The 21079-nt window shown below is 52.5% G+C and overlaps 1 protein-coding gene across 1 annotated transcript in view; it reads left to right on the plus strand.

Annotated features, from left to right (window-relative positions):
- The window catches only part of LOC144950526 (uncharacterized), a 174982-nt gene that overhangs the window by 77108 nt on the left and 76795 nt on the right, over positions 1 to 21079 (plus strand). Inside the window, exon 5 of the mRNA XM_078880663.1 lies at positions 8502 to 8629. Coding sequence (XP_078736789.1) covers positions 8502 to 8629 — 128 coding nt within the window. The remainder of the gene's footprint in view (positions 1 to 8501; positions 8630 to 21079) is intronic.

Raw genomic sequence — 21079 nt, forward strand, 5'->3', positions numbered from 1 at the left:
AGTTGGCACAGAATGGGGTACACAAGCTGGTAGTGCATCTACCGGTCATCTCAGTCAGCCAACCAAATGGCACCTTGCTCGATCTCTTTTGTGACCTCCTGCCAGCAGCGAGCCTTCGACACTTCACGTGGCCTCAAGGTGCACCTAGCCTGGCACAAGCGTCGTGGTGACGTCACCGCCACTCAGTGATGAACGGCGGTTGTTGCTGTTGGGCGTGACCTTGTGGGGAGCGGTGGCACAGCGGTTAGCGCACTGCGCTACGAACCCGGTGACCAGAGTTCGATTGCCGCTGACGGCCAACACCGGTGACGATTTTCTGAACCGGTTCTGGGCCTCCCCTAGGTCAACTCAGCCTCAAATGAGTACCCGGTGCGGAGTGTAAAAATCGCCACTAGGGAAATAAAGGCGACCGGGCGCGGTGCTAACAGCACTTGCCCCAACAGTCGGAAAAGGCTACACGGGACACCTTTGTCCTTGTACCGTGCCCGCACTGCTCTCGTCACCTCCACGCCGAGGTACCGCACGTGACCGTCACGTGACTGACGAACGGTTCCCGTTGATCGTTCTCCCGACAGCTTCATAGGCCGTGGTGTGGGGGGGGGCTGAGTTTTCAGCAGTGGGTGGGAGGGGGGCAGGGGGGGCAGGGGGGGTGGCGTCGTTGGTGCCGCGTGCGTTCGTTCCTCCGCCTGTTCCTCTGCCCGCCCAGTGCCACTCCAAGCGCGCCTCTCTGCTCCACACTTTCGTCGCACGCGGTTTCACTTTGTTTTCATTCTCGGCCTTTAGCTCTGTTGAATCTCTAGAGAGCACCACCACCACCACCACCACCCACCTACCTACCCACCCACCACCCCCTTCAGAGGGTATATTGGCCGACTCTTCTACGCTTGCATGCATCGCGTATCGCACTTTATCTCACCGCGCGCGCGACCGGATGATTCGTTCTGACCGTGGAATTCGCGCGTGCAGTCCGCGCCACGTGAACGGACGCGTTGGTGGCCGTGCGTCCTTAGCGGCTGATTCGTCGTCGGCGTTTTCGCTGTGCGTTTGGGGACTATGCCCTCCTGATGATGTCAAAATCACAATTTTTTTGCTGAAATTCTGGGACACGTTATTAAAAAAAAAACAATTAAACCGATCGCTGCTGTGACCATGTTCTGTTTTACGCTTGTGGACTCTGCTGTCCTGATTATGTCAAAATCACAATTTTCTGCTGGAATTCTGGGACACGTTATTTAAAAAAAAATTCAACCGATCCCTGCTGTGACCAAGTATTTTTTTTTACGTTCGGAGGCCAGAAGCCAGCGTCTCTCCGTTTGCAGAACGTCTCAAAGTTTCAAACCCCGAAGTGAGCAAAAAATAAATCCAATTCATTATTTCTAAGGCTCGATATCAGACTCAACTGTTTGGTCTCGTCCACAACTGTGCTCACCCACTCAGTCGCCACACTGCAGGTCACAACAGCAGCACACTCACCCACTCACTCACCCACCCACCCACTCACTCCACACTGCAACTTACAACAACACACCCACTCACTCACCCAGACAAAGATCACCCCTATAGCCTGAACAGACTGTTGGGGCAAGGCAAGTGCTGTTAACGAGCACATATGAAGGACAGAAACGGCACACGAGGGGGTAGGTGGCTCGGCCGCCTTGTCTCCCCGGTGACGATGTATTTATTCACTGCACCAGGTACGCATTTGAGGCTGAGTCGACCTAGGGGAGGCCCAGCACCGGTTCAGATAATCGTCACTGGTGTTGGCCGTGAGCGGGAATCGAATTCGGGTCGCCAGGTTCGTAGCGCAGCGCACTAACCGCTACACTACCGCTCCCACCAGATCAACAACATCATCACCAGCACCACCACGTGTGTATGTTGAATTTATTTCGCTCCGTACGTAGACAACCACGCTTGTCAGAGGTGCAGGGGGAAGGACAACAATCTAAACACACAAAGCAGTTCTGAAGACATGAGTTTGAAATCGAGATTTAAAATCGAGATTTAAAACTGTGTAACTCCAGTGGCCCTCTAGTATGCATGTGCGTCGAACTTCTTTTGCACCACCACCACCGCCACCACCACCGCCGCCACCAACACTACCATCGCCACCACCACCACCACCACCACCACCGCCACTCCCACCACCACCACCACCGCCGCCGCCACCCGGCCTGTGACCGTGAGAGCCAGAGAGAGAAAGAGGAATCTAGGAGCACACTTCGATGCAACCGGCGAGGCAGACGTCCCCCAGAGAGAGAGAGAATCGGGCCAGCGATCGGATGCGCCGTGAATAACACTGGTCAACACACTTTTTCTGGCATAAGGTATGCCAACGGTTTTAAGGTAATTTTGGGGTGCTGATTCCAAATCTGGCATCAGTTTTTGTCTATCACATCAGGTTTTTGAGATATAAAATATTGCATTTTCAAAAAAAACTGCGGAAGAAAAATATTAAATAAATGTGGATATCTACATAAAAAGATATTATAAACACACTATCCTAAAAATACAGCACCGTATTTTAACACTAAAGCAGTCACTGACTCGCAACAACTTGCAATCATAAGTGACAGAGTTAATTTCGGGTAAAATCAATGAAAATGGGGTATGCCGATAGCATACAAATAAAGATGTGATAGAGCAAATCTGAGATCAGATTTGGAATCAGCACCCTGAAATTAGTCTGCAAAAGTCCAGGCCAGAATTTTTTGTTTTTTTTGACCAGTGTAATTATTTCTGCACCTTGCTGGGGTGGCCTTCCCGGACACAGCGTTACCTTCACAGCACCGGCGTGCGTGTCGAGCTAAAACGCAACATCCAACAACAACACCACGGCCTAATGATCCGCGAGTATGAAAATCGATTTCTGGATTTAGCAAGGCGCGTGAACGGTGTGAAAAATTAATCACCGGAGCGATTTAAAATTTGCCTGCGCGCAACTAGACGCATAGCCCGCGGCTCGCAAATTGAGATGTTACCCTGCCGAGCCTCTTGTCTCGCACCGGCATGACTCGGGCAATTTAAAAACAACAACAGCAGCAGCAGCAGCAGCTATCACCTACCAGAGGGTGTCTTCATCAGACTTGCCGTGCCCAGCGGTAAGCCGTACAAAGGAAGCAGCTGAACAAGCCGGGCACAATCGCATCACTGGCCGCGTGATGGAAGGAAGGGGTAGAGAGAGAGGGGGTAGAGAGAGGGGGTAGAGAGAGAGAGGGGGGTAGAGAGGGGGTAGAGAGAGAGGGGGGGTAGAGAGAGAGGGGGGGGGGGGGTGGAGAGAGGGGGTAGAGAGAGATGGGGGGTGGAGAGAGGGGGTAGAGAGAGAGGGGGTAGAGAGAAAGGGTGTAGACAGAGAGGGGAGGGGGTAGAGAGAGGGGGTAGAGAGAGAGGGGGTAGAGAGAGAGGGGGTAGAGAGAGAGGGGGTAGAGAGAGAGAGGGGGGGTAGAGAGAGGGGGGGTAGAGAGAGAGAGCGAAGGGGTAAGGAGAGCAGAGCGAGAAATATTTTGTAAAATTTTTCATTTAAAAAGTGTGGGGGGGGCGGGACGACGACATAAAGCAAAGCATTGAAAAAAAACGAAATGATGAACGAAGCAAAGTGCCGACTACACCGAGCATCTTCTTGTTTCCTCTGATCGTACGAAAACAAAGGGAACCTCCCTTGGCAGTATCAAAACACAAGAACAGGTTTTACCCTTTTTGGCAATGAAGCAGAAGGCGTTAAGATGTTAAAACACCAAACAGAAATCTTTTTGCAAGGAATCATGTCTGCGTTCACCACATATACTCGTGGTGAACATGCAACCTTAACACATTCCTGCGGAGGGAGCTGGTAGGAACGTTGGGTTGCTCGGTCAATGGCCAGGGTCAACGGCGGCGTGGTGCATTCCGCAAATATGCCCGACTGTGAGGGCGGGCACAAGCCGGCGTGAGTAGGTGAAACGTTGAGTTTTTTATAAGGGCACCACGGGGTGACCAGCCCCTCCCCACCCAGCCCCACCCCTCCCACCCAGCCCCACCCTCCCCACCCAGCCCTTCCCCACCCTCCCCACCCAGCCCCTCACCACCCAGCTGGATGCACGCCGGACGGCCGGACGGACATAATAATCCCATGTGGGCTGGTGTAACCAGGAGGTTCCTACCAGTAAAACACGTGCTCTGGTAGTAAGTGATGATGCATTGTTTTTGGAACTGATTGGTCCACACCAGCGACATCTTTCTTCAGAGCCTCGTCTCAAACAGCGTTAGACCCAGAGGACGCCAAAAGGCGAACAGCACAAAGACCTTGCCACAATCAGGACATTGCGAGCTCGAGCAGCTACATCATAGGACCTCCCTTGTCAGCATCAAAATATAAAGATAGGTTTTACCCTTTCTGGCAATAAATAAAACAGCTGCGTTAAGATGCTCAAACTCCAAACTGAAACCTTTTGCAAGGAATCATGTCTGCATTGACCACGCAATATCGTGGTGAACACGTACGTAGCCACACTGCGACAACTGGAGGTACAGGGGAAAGATAACAAACTGAACACAAAGAGCAGTTCGAAAGAAACGAGTTCTCAACGTAGATGATCTTCTTGGTTCTTTCGGTAAAGTAACGTAGAAGGAAAATAATAAAATAATAAAAATAAAACATAATAAAATAATTCTCACGACGTTTCGGCCACACGCAAGCAGCCGTCTTCAGGTGGAGAACAGGTCTGTCGAGAAGGCAGAGTCTGCATTGTGGCCGAAACGTCGTGAGAATTATTTTATTATGTTTTATTTTTACTACTTCCCTTCTACGTGACTTTACCGAAAGAACCAAGAAGATGAATCCCTGCAGTCACGAAAGCTTTCAATCGAAACGTAGATGATGTCAAAGTGCGCTGCGCCAGTGGCTTCTTAATATCGGAAGGAAGAGCGTTCCAGACGGACGCATCAACATCACCACCACCATCAACGTCAACATTCCCCACTTCCCCATCATGCAGGTACCTCCTCGACATCATCACCACCACCTCCAACAACATCATCACCACCAACATGTCTCTGTGTTGAACTTCTTTCGCGCCGTACGTTGCCAACCGTACTAATCGGAGGTGCGGGGGGGGGAACAACAAACGAAACACAAAAAGCAGCTCTGAAGAAATTCGTTTCAATCTGGAGGATTTAAAAGTGCACAGCTCCAGTGCCTTCCTAGTATTGGCAAGCGAGAGCGTTCCAGACGGCCGCAGAAGCGCATCTGAAAGCGCCACGCGACGGCTCAGACAAACGTCGCTGCTGCAGCGAGGCTGACCGAAGCACGCGTGACGGTGGTTTATGCTCTTTGATGAGATCAGCGAGGTAACCGTGGTTCATGTGTTGCGAGCGCTCTGTGTGTGTGTAACGAGCGCGAAGCCTTATAACTATCCCTGCAATCATTCGTTCGGCAACCGGAAGCCAATGCATCTCGGCGTGCACCGGACGGACACGCGGTGTCGGATCTGTAGTTGCCGAATTAGATGATGAATTAGATGATGCCGATATGTCGGCATCATCTAATTATATGACCACTGTTTCATTGCTTTTATGGCTTTATTTTGGTGATTTTCGAAAAGTTTTTTTGGTTTGACCATGTTTGTTTGTTGTAGTACGGAGTTAGACTGATGTCCTTAATCTAAGTTGTCTTGTGTTTGTTGTTGTTGTTTGACTTGCATCCCACTGGGATTTTTGCACAGTGTTGGTGTACGGTGCTTTTTCTGCAATATTTTGCTGTCTTTTCTTGGATTTTCTGTTTGCACATAGTCACTTTAAGATGTTTTCTAGTTCATGTTTTTTTGTTTGTTGCGGTTGCACCCGATTGAAGAGCCGAATGGCTCACAGGGCTATACCTAATAAATAAACTTTGAACTTTGAACTTTGTCAAAACGAAGGAATCACGCACGGGGGGCAGCAGCAGCACGGGCGACGAGCCGGTGCCAACCGATAATTCGCCCCAAGCTCTGGCATCCTCTTCACATTGTGAAAGTGTTTTCGACCTATCGGTGTGTGTGTGTGTGTGTGAAAAATATGAGAATGGGTTTTACCGAGAATAGGGTTTCCCCTTTTTTCTGGCAACAAAACAGCTGTGTTAAGATGTTAAAACACCAAACTGAAACCTTTTACAAGGAATCATGTTTGCATCAATTACAATGCCTGTGGTCAAAATGCAAAAAACATGCTCAGATTATATTTGATGCATTACACTGGTCAACAAAAAAATAACATTTTTTTCTGGCCTGGACTTCTGCAGCTGTTTTAGACTAACTTCAGGGTGCTGATTCCAAATCTGATCTCAGATTTGCTCTATCACATCTCATTTTATGCTATCAGCATACCCCATTTTCATTGATTTTACCCGAAATTAACTCCGTCACTTATGATTGCAAAGTTGTTGCGAGTCAGTGACTGCTTTAGTGTTAAAATATGGTGCTGTATTTTTAGGATAGTGTGTTTATAATATAATTGTATGTAGATATCCACATCTATTTAATATTTTTCTTCTGCAGTTTTTTTTGAAAATGCAATATTTGATATCTCAATGACTCACTCACCCATTCACTCACCCACTCACTTACTCACCAACTCACTTACTCACCAACTCACTCACCAACTTACTCATCTACTCACCCACTCACTCACCTACTCACTCACCCATTCACTCACCCACTCACTCACTTACTCACTCACTTACGTACCCACGCACTCACCAACTCACTCACTTACTCACCCACTCACCTACCCACTCACTCACCAACCCACTCACTCACCCACTCACCCACTCACTCACCAACCTACTCACTCACCCACTCACTCACCCACCCACTCACCCACCCACCCACCCACCCACTCACCCACTCACCCATTCACTCACCTACTCACCCGTACGTAGCCAACCATGCTAATCAGAGATGCGGGGGGAGGGGTATGGGTCTCTGTATGTGTCTATTGGGTCTCTGTGTGAGTCTATGAGTCTCTGTGTGAGTCTATGGGTCTCTGTGTGAGTGTATGGGTCTCTGTATAAGTCTATGGGTCTCTGTGTGAGTGTATGGGTCTCTGTGTGAGTCTATAGGTTTCTGTATGAGTGTATGGGTCTATGCACGAATCTACGGGTCTTTGTCTGCGTCTATATATGTATGTAGAACTTCTTTCCCGCCGTACGTAGCCAACCGCGCTCATAAGATGTGCGGGGGGGGGGGGTCAACAACTTAAACACAACAACAAGCACATCTAAACAAATTAGTTTTCAATCTGGATAGTTTAAAAGTGCATAGCTCCAGTGGCGTCCTAATATCGGAAGGAAGAGCGTTCCAGACGGCCGCATCAACATCACCACCGTCACCACCATCAACATCATCACCATCAACACCATCACCACCGTCACCACCATCAACACCATCACCACCGTCACCACCATCAACACCATCACCATCGTCACCACCATCAACACCATCACCACCGTCACCACCATCAACACCATCACCACCGTCACCGCCGTCATGTATAGATGTTGAACTTATTTTGCACCGTACGTAGCCGACCGTGGTAATCGGAGGTGCGGAGGGAAGGAAATGAAACTGGACACAAAAATCAATCTAAAGGGATGCGTTCTAAGTCGAGATGATGTAAAAGTGGCTTCCGAATATCGGAAAGGAAGAACGTTCCAGACGGCCGCAGAAGCGCATCTGAAAGGGCGACTGTGTGTATGCGTGTGAGTGTGTGTACGTGCCAGCCTCCCTAACCTTAGCGTAGCGGTTAGCGCTACGCTGCGCTACGCTGCGCTACGCTGCGCTACGCTGCGCTACGCTGCGCTACGCTGCGCTACGCTGCGCTACGCTGCGCTACGCTGCGCTATGAACCCAGCGACCCGAGTTCGATTCCCGCTCACGGCCAACACCGGTGACGATTATCTGAACCGGTCCCGGGCCTCCCCTAGATCGACTCAGCCTCAAATGAGTACCTGGTGCGGTGTGTAAATATCGCCACTAGGGAGACAAATGCGGTCGTGCGTGGTGCTGGCCACCCACCCCCTCGTGTACTGTTACGTCCTTCATAGGTGCTCGCTAACAGCACTTGCCCCTACAGTCTGTTAAGGCTACACGGGGGATCTTTGTCTTTTTGTGCCGGCCTCCATATGTCTTACTCGCAACACAGCACTTGCCCGTGCAGGCTATAGGGGAACCTTTTGTGTGTATATGCGTGCGTTTTGAACTTTTTTCTCACCGTACACAGCCGACCGCACCAGAGGACAACGAACGAACCACAAAAAGCAATTCTAACGAAATGCGTTTCAAATCCCGAGATCTGAAAAGCGCCGTGGCATTGGCGTCTTCTCGATCTCACGAACGGAAGAACGTTCCAGACGGCCACAGGAACGGCACGCGAGAGCGGACGACGTTGCGATGACCTCTCCGCCTCGCGATCTCCCGCGAGCGTTGACCCCCCCCGGTGGGGAAGACACACAGCGCTCACTCTCCCCCCCCTCCCCTCCCTCTCCGCAGGGCTCTCTCAGGCATCCTGCGGCACCAGCCCAGGCGGTGCCGGGACGAGGAGTTCAAGGGTCACCCCATGCACGCGACGCCGCAGTCGAGGGAGGATTCCACGACGCGGTCCATCAAGAACCACTCCGGTGAGGCGCGCCCCTCCCCCCCATCCCTCCCTCCCCTGCCGCAACGACTGTGTCGTGATACGGCCGGGAGACCCTTCTGAGCGATCTCTCTCTCTGCTGCTGCTGCTGCTGACGGCTGCTGACGCTGAGATGTTAACTCCATCGCCTGGTGCGCAGGAGCTCGTGTGCTCGATCCCGACCATGACGCGTGCCGTGTATTCGGAGTTTGCGCGTCTCTGCAATTTTCTCCGGGTCCTCCGGGATTCTTTTTCCGTTTCGAATCGACGTCACGCTTTCAGAGTATTTGGCTGCTATAATGTGCGTATGTACGTTGAACTTCTTTCGCACTGTACGAGGTGCGGGGAAGGACAACAAACTAAACACAAAATGCAGTCATTAAGAAATGTGTTTGTCAATCGAGATGATTGAAAACTGCATAGCTCCAGTGGCTTCCTAATATCGGAAGGAAAGAGCGTTCCAGACGGCCGCAGAAGCGCATCTGAAAGCGCCGCGCGATGCGGTGACCACCGGTTCGACGGCCGAGCCAAAGGCCGCTGTGACGATGACCGGAGTCGTCGTGATGATGGTTTACGCTCCTTGACGAGATCAGCCAAGGTGTTGCGTTTCAATTTGTGGGAAGCACTTTGTGTTTTAATAAGTGCGACCTTGGAATGCATTCGTTCGGCAACCGGAATCCAATGCAGCTCGGCGGGCACCGGGCGGACACGGTCGGATCTTGCGGTCTCCATCACGACACGTGCCAGAGAATGTTGTACACGCTGCAGCTTGATCACATTCTCTTTGTTGCCAGACGTCCCGTAGAGTGGCGAGTTGCAATGATCGAGCCTCACTTCGCCACCGCCGTGTTGGCTACGCGAGACGAGCGGTCACACGCGCGCGGACGTCACGTGACGCCCGTACGACGACGTCACAGCACGACGTCACAGCACGTGCTACGTTGACGACTTTGGTCACGTGGGCATGGAGAGCTAAAGAACCCCGACTTTGTGTGTGTTTTGCTTCGTGGCCTCTGGGCGGTGCGATGTCCCGCTTGCTCTGCACCCTCCTATTTGTGCTGATGCCGAGCTGGGCATTAGCTCCCCAATGTTTCGCACTCCATTTCCAAGACATCATCGGTGAGCGTGAGAGCCGCCACACACATTTGAGACCGTCGGGGGTTTGACAGCAGCACGATGACGATGATGATGGGGGTTGTTTTCACATTTGTGTATTGTCGGAGGGGGTGGGGGGGGAGCGCACTGAAGGCCACCAGGGGGCTGCCAGTGACTCGCAGGTGGGATGGGGGGGGGGCTCTTAGCCGCATGGGACGCAACACTCAGCGCATTCCGCTGCCCATGATTTGAGTTACGACCTCATTGTCGCGCCGACAGACGCGGGGGGGCGCGGGGGGGTGCAGCTGGCGACGCGGTCGGCATCCGCTTTCCCGGAGCGCTGCTCCGGTTAAAAAATGTCTCGCTCGCACGAGACCGCCGGGGCCACAAAGCACCGCTTTTTCCACTGCACAGCCGGGTCGCGTGCCGAGCTGGCCTGCTTGTTGCTGTTGTTGTTGTTGCTGTGTCCGGTTTGTTGTCCTTTCCCCTCCCAACCCGCCCCGCGCCGCGGATTTACACGGTTGGCTACGTACGGTGCGAAAGAAGTTCAACGTGCGTACGAACACGCGCACGGTCTCGCGTGGTTCCACTGCAGAAGCCGAGCCGTGCCGCTGACGTGCGTGCCGCGTGCAGAGCTGCTCCTTCTTCTGTACGTGTGTCTACGTTGAACTTCTTTCGCACCGTACGTGCTAATCGGAGGTGCGGGGGATCGACAACGAACTAAACGGAACAGAACGTAATTGTAAAGAAGCAAGTTTTTCAATCTCGATATTTAAACGCACATAGCTTCAGCGCCTTCCTAATAGCTCCAGAGGTTACCCCGTTTCAAGTTTCAAGTTCATTTATTAGGTATAGCCCTGTGAGCCATTCGGCTCTTGAATCGGGTGCAACCGCAAGAAACAAAAAACAAAAACATGAACAAGAAAACATCTTAAAGTGAATAAGTGACTAAGTGCAAACAGATAATCCAAGAAAAGACAGCAAAATATTGCAGAAAAAAACACCGTACACCAACGCTGTGTGCAAAAATCCCAGTGGGATGCAAGTCAAACAACAACAACACCCACAAGACAACTTAGATTAAGGCCAGTTTAACACGTAGGCTTTCGCGACCTATATTATTCATAATCAACATTTTGGGGTTTAGATCGCGTTATTTATAATTATAAATTCTGCAGTTTTTATTGAAAATGCAATATTTGACATCTCAAAAACTTGACGTGATAGACAAAAACTGATGCCGGATTTGCAATCGGCACCGCAAAATTACCTTAAAACCGTTGGAATACCTTATGCCAGAAAAAATTGTGTTGACCAGTGTTATCGATCGGCTTTAGAGGGCCCACGCCACCGGTCAATAGACGGCCCCTGTAGGCTCCATTACGTGGGCCCGGTATCGATGATCCTGGAAGAGCCTCGGGTGACGGGGCCCCCATCCCCCCCCCCCCCAACGCCCCCCCCCCTCACCACCATCGCCCCCACGAGCCTCTCACCGAGACTCAAACGTCGCACCTGGGACAGCCACTTGATCGGGAGAGACGAAGGGGGGGGGGGGGCAATTCCCGCATTGGCCGGGTTCCAACGCTCGCTTCAATCCACCTCCTTCTCGAGGGAGACCCTCATGGAGGGGGGCGAGGCGGGGAGGGGAGGGGGGGGGGTCGAGTGGCAGCGCCGATCGGTGACGAGTTGAGCCATCGCCGCCGTCGCGAGGGCCAGCGATCTGACCCAGCGGCCGTGTGATGCCCGCTTCAGAGCACGTGACATTTCGCCGGCGAGAGTCACGGCTCGCTGCCTCTGTGACGCCCGAGTACTCCCCACGAAACCCTCCCCCACCGCCCCTCCATCCATCAGTCCAAGCCCCCCCCCTCTCCTGTCCCCACCACCCACAGCTCCCCCCACCCACCCCCCTCCTCCATCACTTTCCTAATCAGCGGCATGACTCGGAGTGACAGCCGCGGAACACGGAGACGAGGAGACGCGTCATCGCGTGTCTCCGCTGGCGGCCGCCGAAGGATTTAACCCCTCGCCTGCACCGCGCGTCTACACGGCGCACCTACACTGTGCACCGCTCACCGCTCACCTGAACCGCTCTCCTCTCACCGGCACGCTCATCTGCACTGCTCATCTGAACCATCCACCTGCACCCCTCACCTCCCACCTGCAATGCTAACCTGCACCACTCACCTCTCACCTGCACCACTCACCCCTCACATGCACCGCTCACATGCACCACTTAACTGCACCGATCACCTGCACTGCTCACTGCTCACATGCACCGCTCACCTGCACCGCTCACCTGCAGCCAGAGGTGGGACAAAGTCATTGTTATGCAAGTCCAAGTCGAGTCGCAAGTCATCAAATTCATGACTCGAGTCTGACTCGAGTCCAAGTCACATGACTCGAGTCCACATCTCATAGGTGGGACAAAGTCATTGTTATGCAAGTCCAAGTCGAGTCGCAAGTCATCAAATTCATGACTCGAGTCTGACTCGAGTCCAAGTCACATGACTCGAGTCCACACCTCTGCCTGCAGCGCTCACCTGCACCACTCACCCCTCACATGCACCGCTCACCTGCACCACTTAACTGCACCGCTTACCTGCACCGCTCACCGCTCACCGCTCACCTGCACCGCTCACCTGCAGCGCTCACCTGCACCACTTAACTGCAGCGCTCACCACTCACCGCCCTCGCTGCACCGCTTGCGGTTGCCCCGCACCACCTAGCCTGGCACGCCAGCGGTCGGGCGCTTCGTAGTGGTGGCGTGGCTCTAGGGGGGCTGCTATGCAGGAGGGCGTGGGCTCGATACCGACCCTGACGATGCCTGCTGCTGGTAATTTGGAGTTTGCGTCTCTCTCCGTGGTGAGATGTCAACTACCTCGCCTGGTATACAGGAGGTCGTGGGTTCGATCCCGACCCTGACGATGCCTGCTGCTGGTAATTTGGAAGTCGCGGTGTCTCTCTCCGTGGTGAGATGTCAACTACCTCGCCTGGTACACAGGAGGTCGTGGGTTCGATCCCGACCCTGGTGCCTGCTGCTGTATATTTGGAGTTTGCGTGTCTCTCTCTCATCATCATCACGGTGGCTATGAGATGTTAACTACCTCGCCTGGTGTGCAGGAGGTCGTGGGTTCGATCCCGACCCTGACGATGTCTGCTGCTGTCTATTTGGAGTTTGCGTCTCTCTCCGTGGTGAGATGTTAACTACCTCGCCTGGTATACAGGAGGTCGCGGTGTCTCTCTCTCTCCCCGTGGTCGCGTGGATGTTCATCTCCGGGTCCTCCGGTTTTCCCCTCCACATTGAGAATGAACATCACGCGTTGAGATTATTCGGAGTATTTTGCTGCGATAAATTATCCGCGCGATGATGGCCAGCCACTCCGTTGAGCTATCGTGTGTGATAGGAGGTCGATTCTGAAAAATAAATTAAGAGCTCAGTGGGCTTAACCTGCTAAGATTGAAAATAGTTTAGTTTCATTAGTATATATATTTTCAAGTGATTTGTTCACCTTTCCTATACTTTCCACTCCTATGGAAATGCTTGTTGTTGTAGCTTTTCTGACCCTGTGTCCCTACTGGGACATCGGGAAAACAAGAACCTTATAGCTCATCGGATTCCTCATCCTCCCCTCCTCCCCCTTGCCCCCTCCCCCCAGTACCCCCGTCCGACCTCCTCCTCCTCCTCCACCTCCTCCTTCTCCGCCCTCCCTCCCTCTTCCTCCTCCCCCCTCCTCCTCCCTCCCCCTCCCCCCTCCTCCTCCTCCCCTCCCTCCTCCTCTGCCCCCTCCTCTTCCTCCGCCCTCTACCCTCCCACCTCCCCCCCACCCCTGAGGTCGCGCTCTTGATGAGCCGGCCGACTGCTGCTGTTGCGAAGAAGCCAGCGAGTCTTCGGCAGTGAAAATCAGCACCCCCCCCCCTACCCCCCGACAAAACGCCTCTTCCACGTTGCCAACCCCTCCCGTCAGCCAGCACATCGAGTGCTCGGGGCAGATCACGGAAGCTCAGCAGGGTTGTGAGCCTGGCTAATGAGTTCATGGGCAAACCGCGTGCCCCTGCATTTGTGCTTAATGCTGCTGCTGCTTGGCCACGTTACGGTGTCGCAGGAAGGCAAATCCATTGCCGTGCCCTACTTCCTAATGGCTCAAGCGCCTTCCTAATAGCTCCAGAGGTTACCGAGTACGTAAGTGCAGCATGTTGAACTTCTTTCGCACCGCACGCAGCCAACCGCGCCAACTAAAACACGACAAGCTGCGCACAGCCTCAGTGGCTTGCTAATAGCTCCCAGTATCTCACCTGGTAGGCCAGCGTAGCAATAAAAAGACACAACAACAACAACAACCGCCATTCGCCACTAAATGGCGGTGACGTCACCACGACGCTTGTGCCAGACCATGTGCACCTTGAGGCCACGTGAAGTGTCGAACGCCCTCTGGCAGGAGGTCACGGGGCAGACCCAGGTGCCACGGGTCGACTGACTGAGATGACCGAGATGACTGGCTGATGCACCACCTGTGCCCCCTACTGTACCAACTTGCTGTGCTTTAACCACCCGGCGCTCTGCTCGTTGTTGTGAGCGTCGCTCCTCCGCCCTCCGTTGTTGTTGGAGGGCGACTGCCTCCAACTTGCCCAGTAGCGTCCTTCACGAGCCTCCTCCACAGAGGCCGATCTTGACACCGCTGGTACCAGTCATCGGCAAGTCCACTCAGCTCCACGTCCTCCTGTACCACATCACTCCATCTCTTCTCTAGCCCGTACCGCGCCCGTTTAGCCCCCATCACGCTCACACGTCAATCTAAAACAACAAAACAAATATTTCGAGGGGGCTTCCCATCGTCCACCGCGCGGGGGAAAGGAACGGATGGACGGATGATTACGCCAGAGGCCCATGCCTGGGTCACGGTCTTCATCCAGCAGTGGAGTGGCAAGAGGCGGCCGCTTTCTTGGGACGCGGTTCTCCCCGAACGGACACCGCGTGGTCTTGCGGGACGCGCTGGTGTTTGCGCAGGGGTGGGCTCTGGCTGTCTGTTGTGGCCGGAGTTTATCTCGGGTTATTGCGCGGGGTGGGAGGGAGGAGAGGGCTTCGGTTTTGTTCCCACAGCTGCTTCCAAGAAACAATAAACACGACAAAAAAATCACACGCGCAATGTCACTATTGTGGACCGAAAACATTTTCATGCTGTGGATTTCACACCTGATGATGATTGCTTGTGTTGCAGTCGAAACGTCGTGAGAATTTTTCTTGTTTTATATTTGTATTATTTTATTATTTCCCTTCTACGTGACTTTACCGAAAGAACCAAGAATATAATATGCCCAGTGCTGAAACGTTACCTGCAAATAATAATAATATTAATGTCATTTTCTCGAGCGGCGTTCGTGAAAAATTGCATCCCACAACGCTGCAACATCAATCAGCCGGTCCCTTACACACAGATGATGCAACAACACAGAACCCACACTTACTTAGCAAATCAAAAACTAAAGGTTCAATACGTAAATAGCGAGAGAAAACCAATGCACGCATGGAGACAATGATCCATCACAGAGAAAATAATTCGAATAAATAAATATAAAAATCCGTTCGGTTTCCAGACACCCAAAACCGCAATCCCAACATTTCGCCGGGTTTGGGAGAACCCTCACAGGAGGGGGGGTGGTGGTGGTGGTGGAGTGACCAAAAAGTTCAGAGCCAGTTGGACCATCAACATAAATCCCTGTTTTCCAGCGTACGCCTGCACAAATAAACCACTCAATTGGGAATCAATCACACAGGCAGAGCAAGCAGCAGCAGTGACAGCATCACCCCGCCCCCCCATCGCCCCCCATCGCCTCCTGCGAAAACTTGGCAGGACCCTCCCGACAACAGAGTCTTGAGACTCGAGCCAGGCTTTAACCCTGGCTACGCGAAACGGCGCGATACTGAAACGAATCGATATGAAAGCAACAACGAGTGCACTGCACGAATATCGCGTTGCATTCATGCAGCGGGGCAGGGGAAGGTTGGGTTATCGATCCCACGTGGTGCTACTGCGAGTAAGATAATATCGCGGGATTGAATTGTTATCATGAGCGTTGCTTATCTGCGTCGCTCTGGCAATTACGTATTCGTTAAACTTCTTTCACGCCGTACGTAGCCAACCGTTGCTAATCGGCGGTGCGGGGCGGGGGACGGGCGGTGAAGGACAACAAACGTAACACGAAAAGCAATTCTAAAGAAATTAGTTTTCACATAGTGTTTTAGTGTATAGTAGTGTAGTGTATAGTGTAGTGTGAGTGTAGTGCATAGGCTAATGTACGTTGCCAACCGTTGCAAACTAAAACACAAAAATCAGTTCTGAAGAAATGTAGTTGAACCATCATCTTTGCATAGGCGTCCCTGAGACAGTGGTGGGAATTCGACATTGCCATGGCCGGGACCAGGTTATCCATAATAACGACAATTGTTGACTTCAATCAAATGCGATACTCATTGTATCGGCTCCAGGGGGAAGATCGGTTGAGGATTTCGAAAAGTTTTTTGGTTTGCCCATGTTTGTTTGTTGTAGCACGGAGTTAGACTGATGGCCTTAATCTAAGTTGTATTGTGGTTGTTGTTGTTTGACTTGCATCCCACTGGGATTTTTGCACAGAGCGTTGGTGCACACTGCTTTTTTTCTGGCATTTTTCCTGTGTCTTTCCTGGATTTTCTGTTTGCACTTAGTCACATAGTCACTTTAAGATGTTTTCTTGTTCATGTTTTTGTTTTTGGTTTGTTGCGGTTGCACCCGATTCAAGAGCCGAATGGCTCACAGGGCTATACCTAATAAATTAAACTGAAAACTGAAATGATTTAAAATCACCACCTTCTGATTATCACAGAGCCAGCTATGCCATGGTAGCGAGATGTTAACTCCCTCGCCTGGTATACAAGAGGTCGTGGGTTTGATCCCGACACTGAGACCTGCTGCTGTATAGTTGGAGTTTGTGTGTCTCTCTCCCCGTGGTCGTGCTGATTTTTCTCCGGGTCCTCCGGTTTTTTCCCTCCACATTTAGAATCAACGTCGCTCGTTTAGAGTATTGGCTCACTCGTGATGACATCACATTTATACCTCTCTTTAAGAACGAAACAAGAGGATTTCTCCACAAATATGGCTGTCGCCTGATGATTTATCCGGTCGTAATTGCTGGCGAAACGTCGTACTCGAATTGTAAATGTTGTAGTGGGTTTACTCTCCAAAACACAACCGGTTAGTGCTGTACTTGTAACGAAATGGCACGTTTTGCTTACGTGACAAACCTTACTAGTTGGCTGTGTCGGGTGGTGGCGGGTTTAACGACACATTTATATTTTTATCTAACCCAACAACAACAAAACCTCTATCATGGAGTGTTGGGCTGTTATAAATTCCCACGCGACAATGATGACGATAACGCCAACTTCGTTGAACTATCGCTTGCGATCGCCATGCTCGCTTGTGAAAAAGAGCTGCGTGGTTAAAATAAAATAAAATAAAAGTTTACTTTCTTTTAGCTCAACACAAACAGAGGTGGCATTTTTTTTTGTTTAGTCGCGTGAACGTCCGGGACGAACGAACGACACAGTTTGCATGTGGGGCAATCCATTTGCGGGTCCGGGGGCACAGAACCCCACGGCAGAGGGTCCGGTGAGCGGTTAACGCGTCGGCCGTCCCAATTTCGTCTGCGATCGATCGATGCGGCCGCCGGAGGAAACATCGAGCAGCGCCCGCGGGACCCTGCGGCGCGTTAATGGCTTTCAAAAAAAAAAACCACGACAACCACAACAACAACAACAACGACGACGAGGATCCAGAGAGAGAGCATCTGGAGAGCGAGCGAGCGAGCGAGAGGAGACATCGCACCGGAGCTCGCTCCGTGGTTCGTTGCGAGCGCGCGCCCGAACGCAAACGCACGCGATGGAAACGACCCGGAGCTTCCATCTCCGCCGCCGCCGCATCCACCACCGCCACGACCCCCATCCCCCCACCCCCCACCGCGTCGCTCGCCTCCCCTAAGCGAACGAGCGAGAGAGACACACAGAGAGAGAGAGAGAATACGAAAAAAAAAATCTGTTATACAAAAGCAAACAAATACTATTGACGGCGTTGAACGGGGAAAGGCTTAAAAGGGCACCAGGCACAAGTTTGAAATCTCTTATCTCGGTGGCATTCTAAGTGGCCGCTTGCCGAGCCGAGCGGCCGCTTTTTGTCATCGGTGGTGGGGGGGTGGTGGGGGGGTGGGGGGGTATTGGGGGGTGGTGGGGGGTGGTGGGGGGGGGTGTGGGGGGGGGTCCTCAGTGCGGTGAGAGACCTCGCTTAGAATTCCTTCCCCGAGCCGGGCACCACGGGGGCTCTCAAAGGTCACGCCGCCCCGTGGGGTCATCCCACCGGCGGACGCGCTTCCATCCTCCTGCGCGATTTCCCTGCGGCGTGGCCGTCGTGGTGTTAGTATTGGTAGTGGCGGTGTTAGTATTGGTGGTGGTGTTAGTATTGGTGGTGGTGGTGGTGTTAGTAGTGGTGGTGGTGTTAGTATTGGTGGTGGTGGCGGTGGTGGTGTTAGTATTGGTGGTGGTGTTAGTATTGGTGGTGGTGGTGTTAGTAGTGGTGGTGGTGTTAGTATTGGTGGTGGTGGCGGTGGTGGTGGTGGTGTTAGTATTGATGATGGTGGTGGTGTTAGTATTGGTGGTGGTGTTAGTATTGGTGGTGGTGGTGTTGGTGGTGGTGTTAGTATTGGTGGTGGTGGTGGTGTTAGTATTGGTGGTGGTGGTGTTAGTATTGGTGGTGGTGGTGTTAGTAGTGGTGGTGGTGTTAGTATTGGTGGTGGTGGCGGTGGTGGTGTTAGTATTGGTGGTGGTGTTAGTATTGGTGGTGGTGGTGGTGTTAGTATTGGTGGTGGTTCTGTTAGTATTGGTGGTGGTTGTGTTAGTATTGGTGGTGGTGGTGTTAGTATTGGTGGTGGTGGTGTTAGTATTGGTGGTGGTTGTGTTAGTATTGGTGGTGGTGGTGTTAGTATTGGTGGTGGTGGTGTTAGTATTGGTGGTGGTGGTGTTAGTATTGGTGGTGGTGGTGTTAGTATTGGTGGTGGTGGTGTTAGTATTGGTGGTGGTTGTGTTAGTATTGGTGGTGGTGGTGGTGGTGTTAGTATTGGCGGTGGTGGTGTTAGTATTGGTGGTGGTGTTAGTATTGGTGGTGGTGGTGGTGTTAGTATTGGTGGTGGTGGTGTTAGTATTGGTGGTGGTGGTGTTAGTATTGGTGGTGGTGGTGTTAGTATTGGTGGTGGTTGTGTTAGTATTGGTGGTGGTGGTGGTGGTGTTAGTATTGGTGGTGGTGGTGTTAGTATTGCTGGTGGTGTTAGTATTGGTGGTGGTGGCGGTGGTGGTGTTAGTATTGGTGGTGGTGGCGGTGGTAGTGGCAGTGATGGTGACGGTGGTGGCGGTGGTGGTGGCAGTGATTGTGGTAGTGGTGGTGGCAATGGTGGTGGCGGTGGTGGTGGTAGTGGTAACGGCGGTGGCAGTGATGGTGACAGTGGCGGTGATGGTGGTGGTGCGAGTGAGTGAGCGTCCGCTCGCAGTGGTGAAGGCCCCCCGCGCTCTGGTCCCGTCGGTGCGCCTGCCGCCAGGTTTGCTTGACCCCAGGCTGCTTGACCCCTCTCATCTCGCACGGTGATGACCTCACGAGGGTCGCTGCGAGGGAGCGAGGGAGGGGCGGGGTAGGGGCCGTGCCGGATGAAGCTGAGTGCCGGGGCCTGTAGCATGATGTTATGAAGGGGCCCTGAATAAAAAAAACACGTAAATATTAAAACACACATTTCTAACTTGCATAGTAAAGTAGTTGTATTTTTTCATTTGCTTTCGGGCCAGATAATACGACAAATCGATAACCTTAAACACCCGGTCGTTCGTAAAAGTTGAAGGCGGTGTAGTACTATAGTAATAGAGCAAGTGCAGAATCACTGAACCGGAATTAATAGCTTGAAAGCATTTAGCGCTGGGCCCTTGAAAGTGCGGGGCCCGTAGAAGATGAATCTCTGCAGTCACGAAAGCTTTAAATCGAAATTTATCGTGCCCGTTATGAATTTGTGTCACCGCCTTTCTGGCACCGATGTCTTTAGGGGCCGTCCATAAATGACGTCACGCACCTGGGGGGGGGGGGTCAGACATTTGTGACGATGTGTGACGAGGGGGCGGGGGGTTTGAGAAATGTGACGTCACATCAAAATGCGCAACTTTAAATAAATATAGAATTGTTATAACAACACTAATTGTTATAACAACACTCCTACAACATCAGAGTGCAGCGCCACATTAAATACGCACTACACAATGACAATAGTTTCAAGCGATTTGAAGCAAGTTTTATTAAAAAAATGGAAATATGGTTTGGGGGGGGGGGGTCAGAGCTTTGTGACGTCATATTTGAGGGGGGGGGGGGTCTGACTTTTTGTGACGCCGTGTGACGAGGGGAAGAGGGGGTCAAAAATCGTCCAAAATCGCGTGACGTCATTTATGGACGGCCCCTTATGATGTCACCGTCAAGCCATTCTCTGTGAGGTTTTTCCTCTCTTTCCGGTTCCTTCCGTTTCTCCCAAACAACAACAACGACAACAACAACAACAACAACGCATTTGATGTTGCTGCTGTTGTCCATTCAAATGTCGTCACCGCCCCCATCATCATCATAAGGTCTACGTCATCTTCCTCTCCTTCTATACGCACACAACCTTGTTCTCACCTCCTGCGTTTGCCCACTCTTCAGGTCCCACTTGCGCCGAATTCAAATCCTGGAGTGGGGGGCGAAGGGGGGAGCAGGGGGGGGGCGGAGTGGGGGAGTTCACTCAGCCCATCATCATCATCATCATCATCCCTCCCTCGACGATCGATACAAATTCGGAACCACTCTGTCGGGAGGTGACCGGCGGTTGTCCTACGTTGCGAAAGAGCTTCAACGCACGCGCACGTACGTGCGTGCAAACGTACTCGCCCCCGCCATAAGCACGTGGAATTCCCCACCCGCCCTCTCGTCCCGGGTTGCAGGGCTAGTGGCCGGTGAGACGAGCCCCCATCGCCCTCGGTCGCTCGCTCCGAGCGGCGGGAGATGGCTTTTGAAATCACTTTCGTGGCGCGTCCCACAAAAATGGGCCCCAGGGTAATCGGCTTTCGGCTCCGCGCTCGCGCGCTCGCTCAGGGGCCGAGAATCTTCTAGGGGGGGGGGGGGGGCTGGCGAGAAAGAGGGGGAGGGGGGGGATGGTGCAGGCCGTGAATTCGGATGTTCAGAGATCACCCGGCAGAATCCCGCGGCGCTCGTGAACGACGCGCTGTTTCGCATCGCCCGTCGCCGGAGCGAAAAATTCGTTCTTGTTTCTG

This window comes from Lampetra fluviatilis, chromosome 58 (assembly GCF_964198595.1).
Source record: "Lampetra fluviatilis chromosome 58, kcLamFluv1.1, whole genome shotgun sequence".
Lineage (NCBI taxonomy): Eukaryota > Metazoa > Chordata > Hyperoartia > Petromyzontiformes > Petromyzontidae > Lampetra > Lampetra fluviatilis.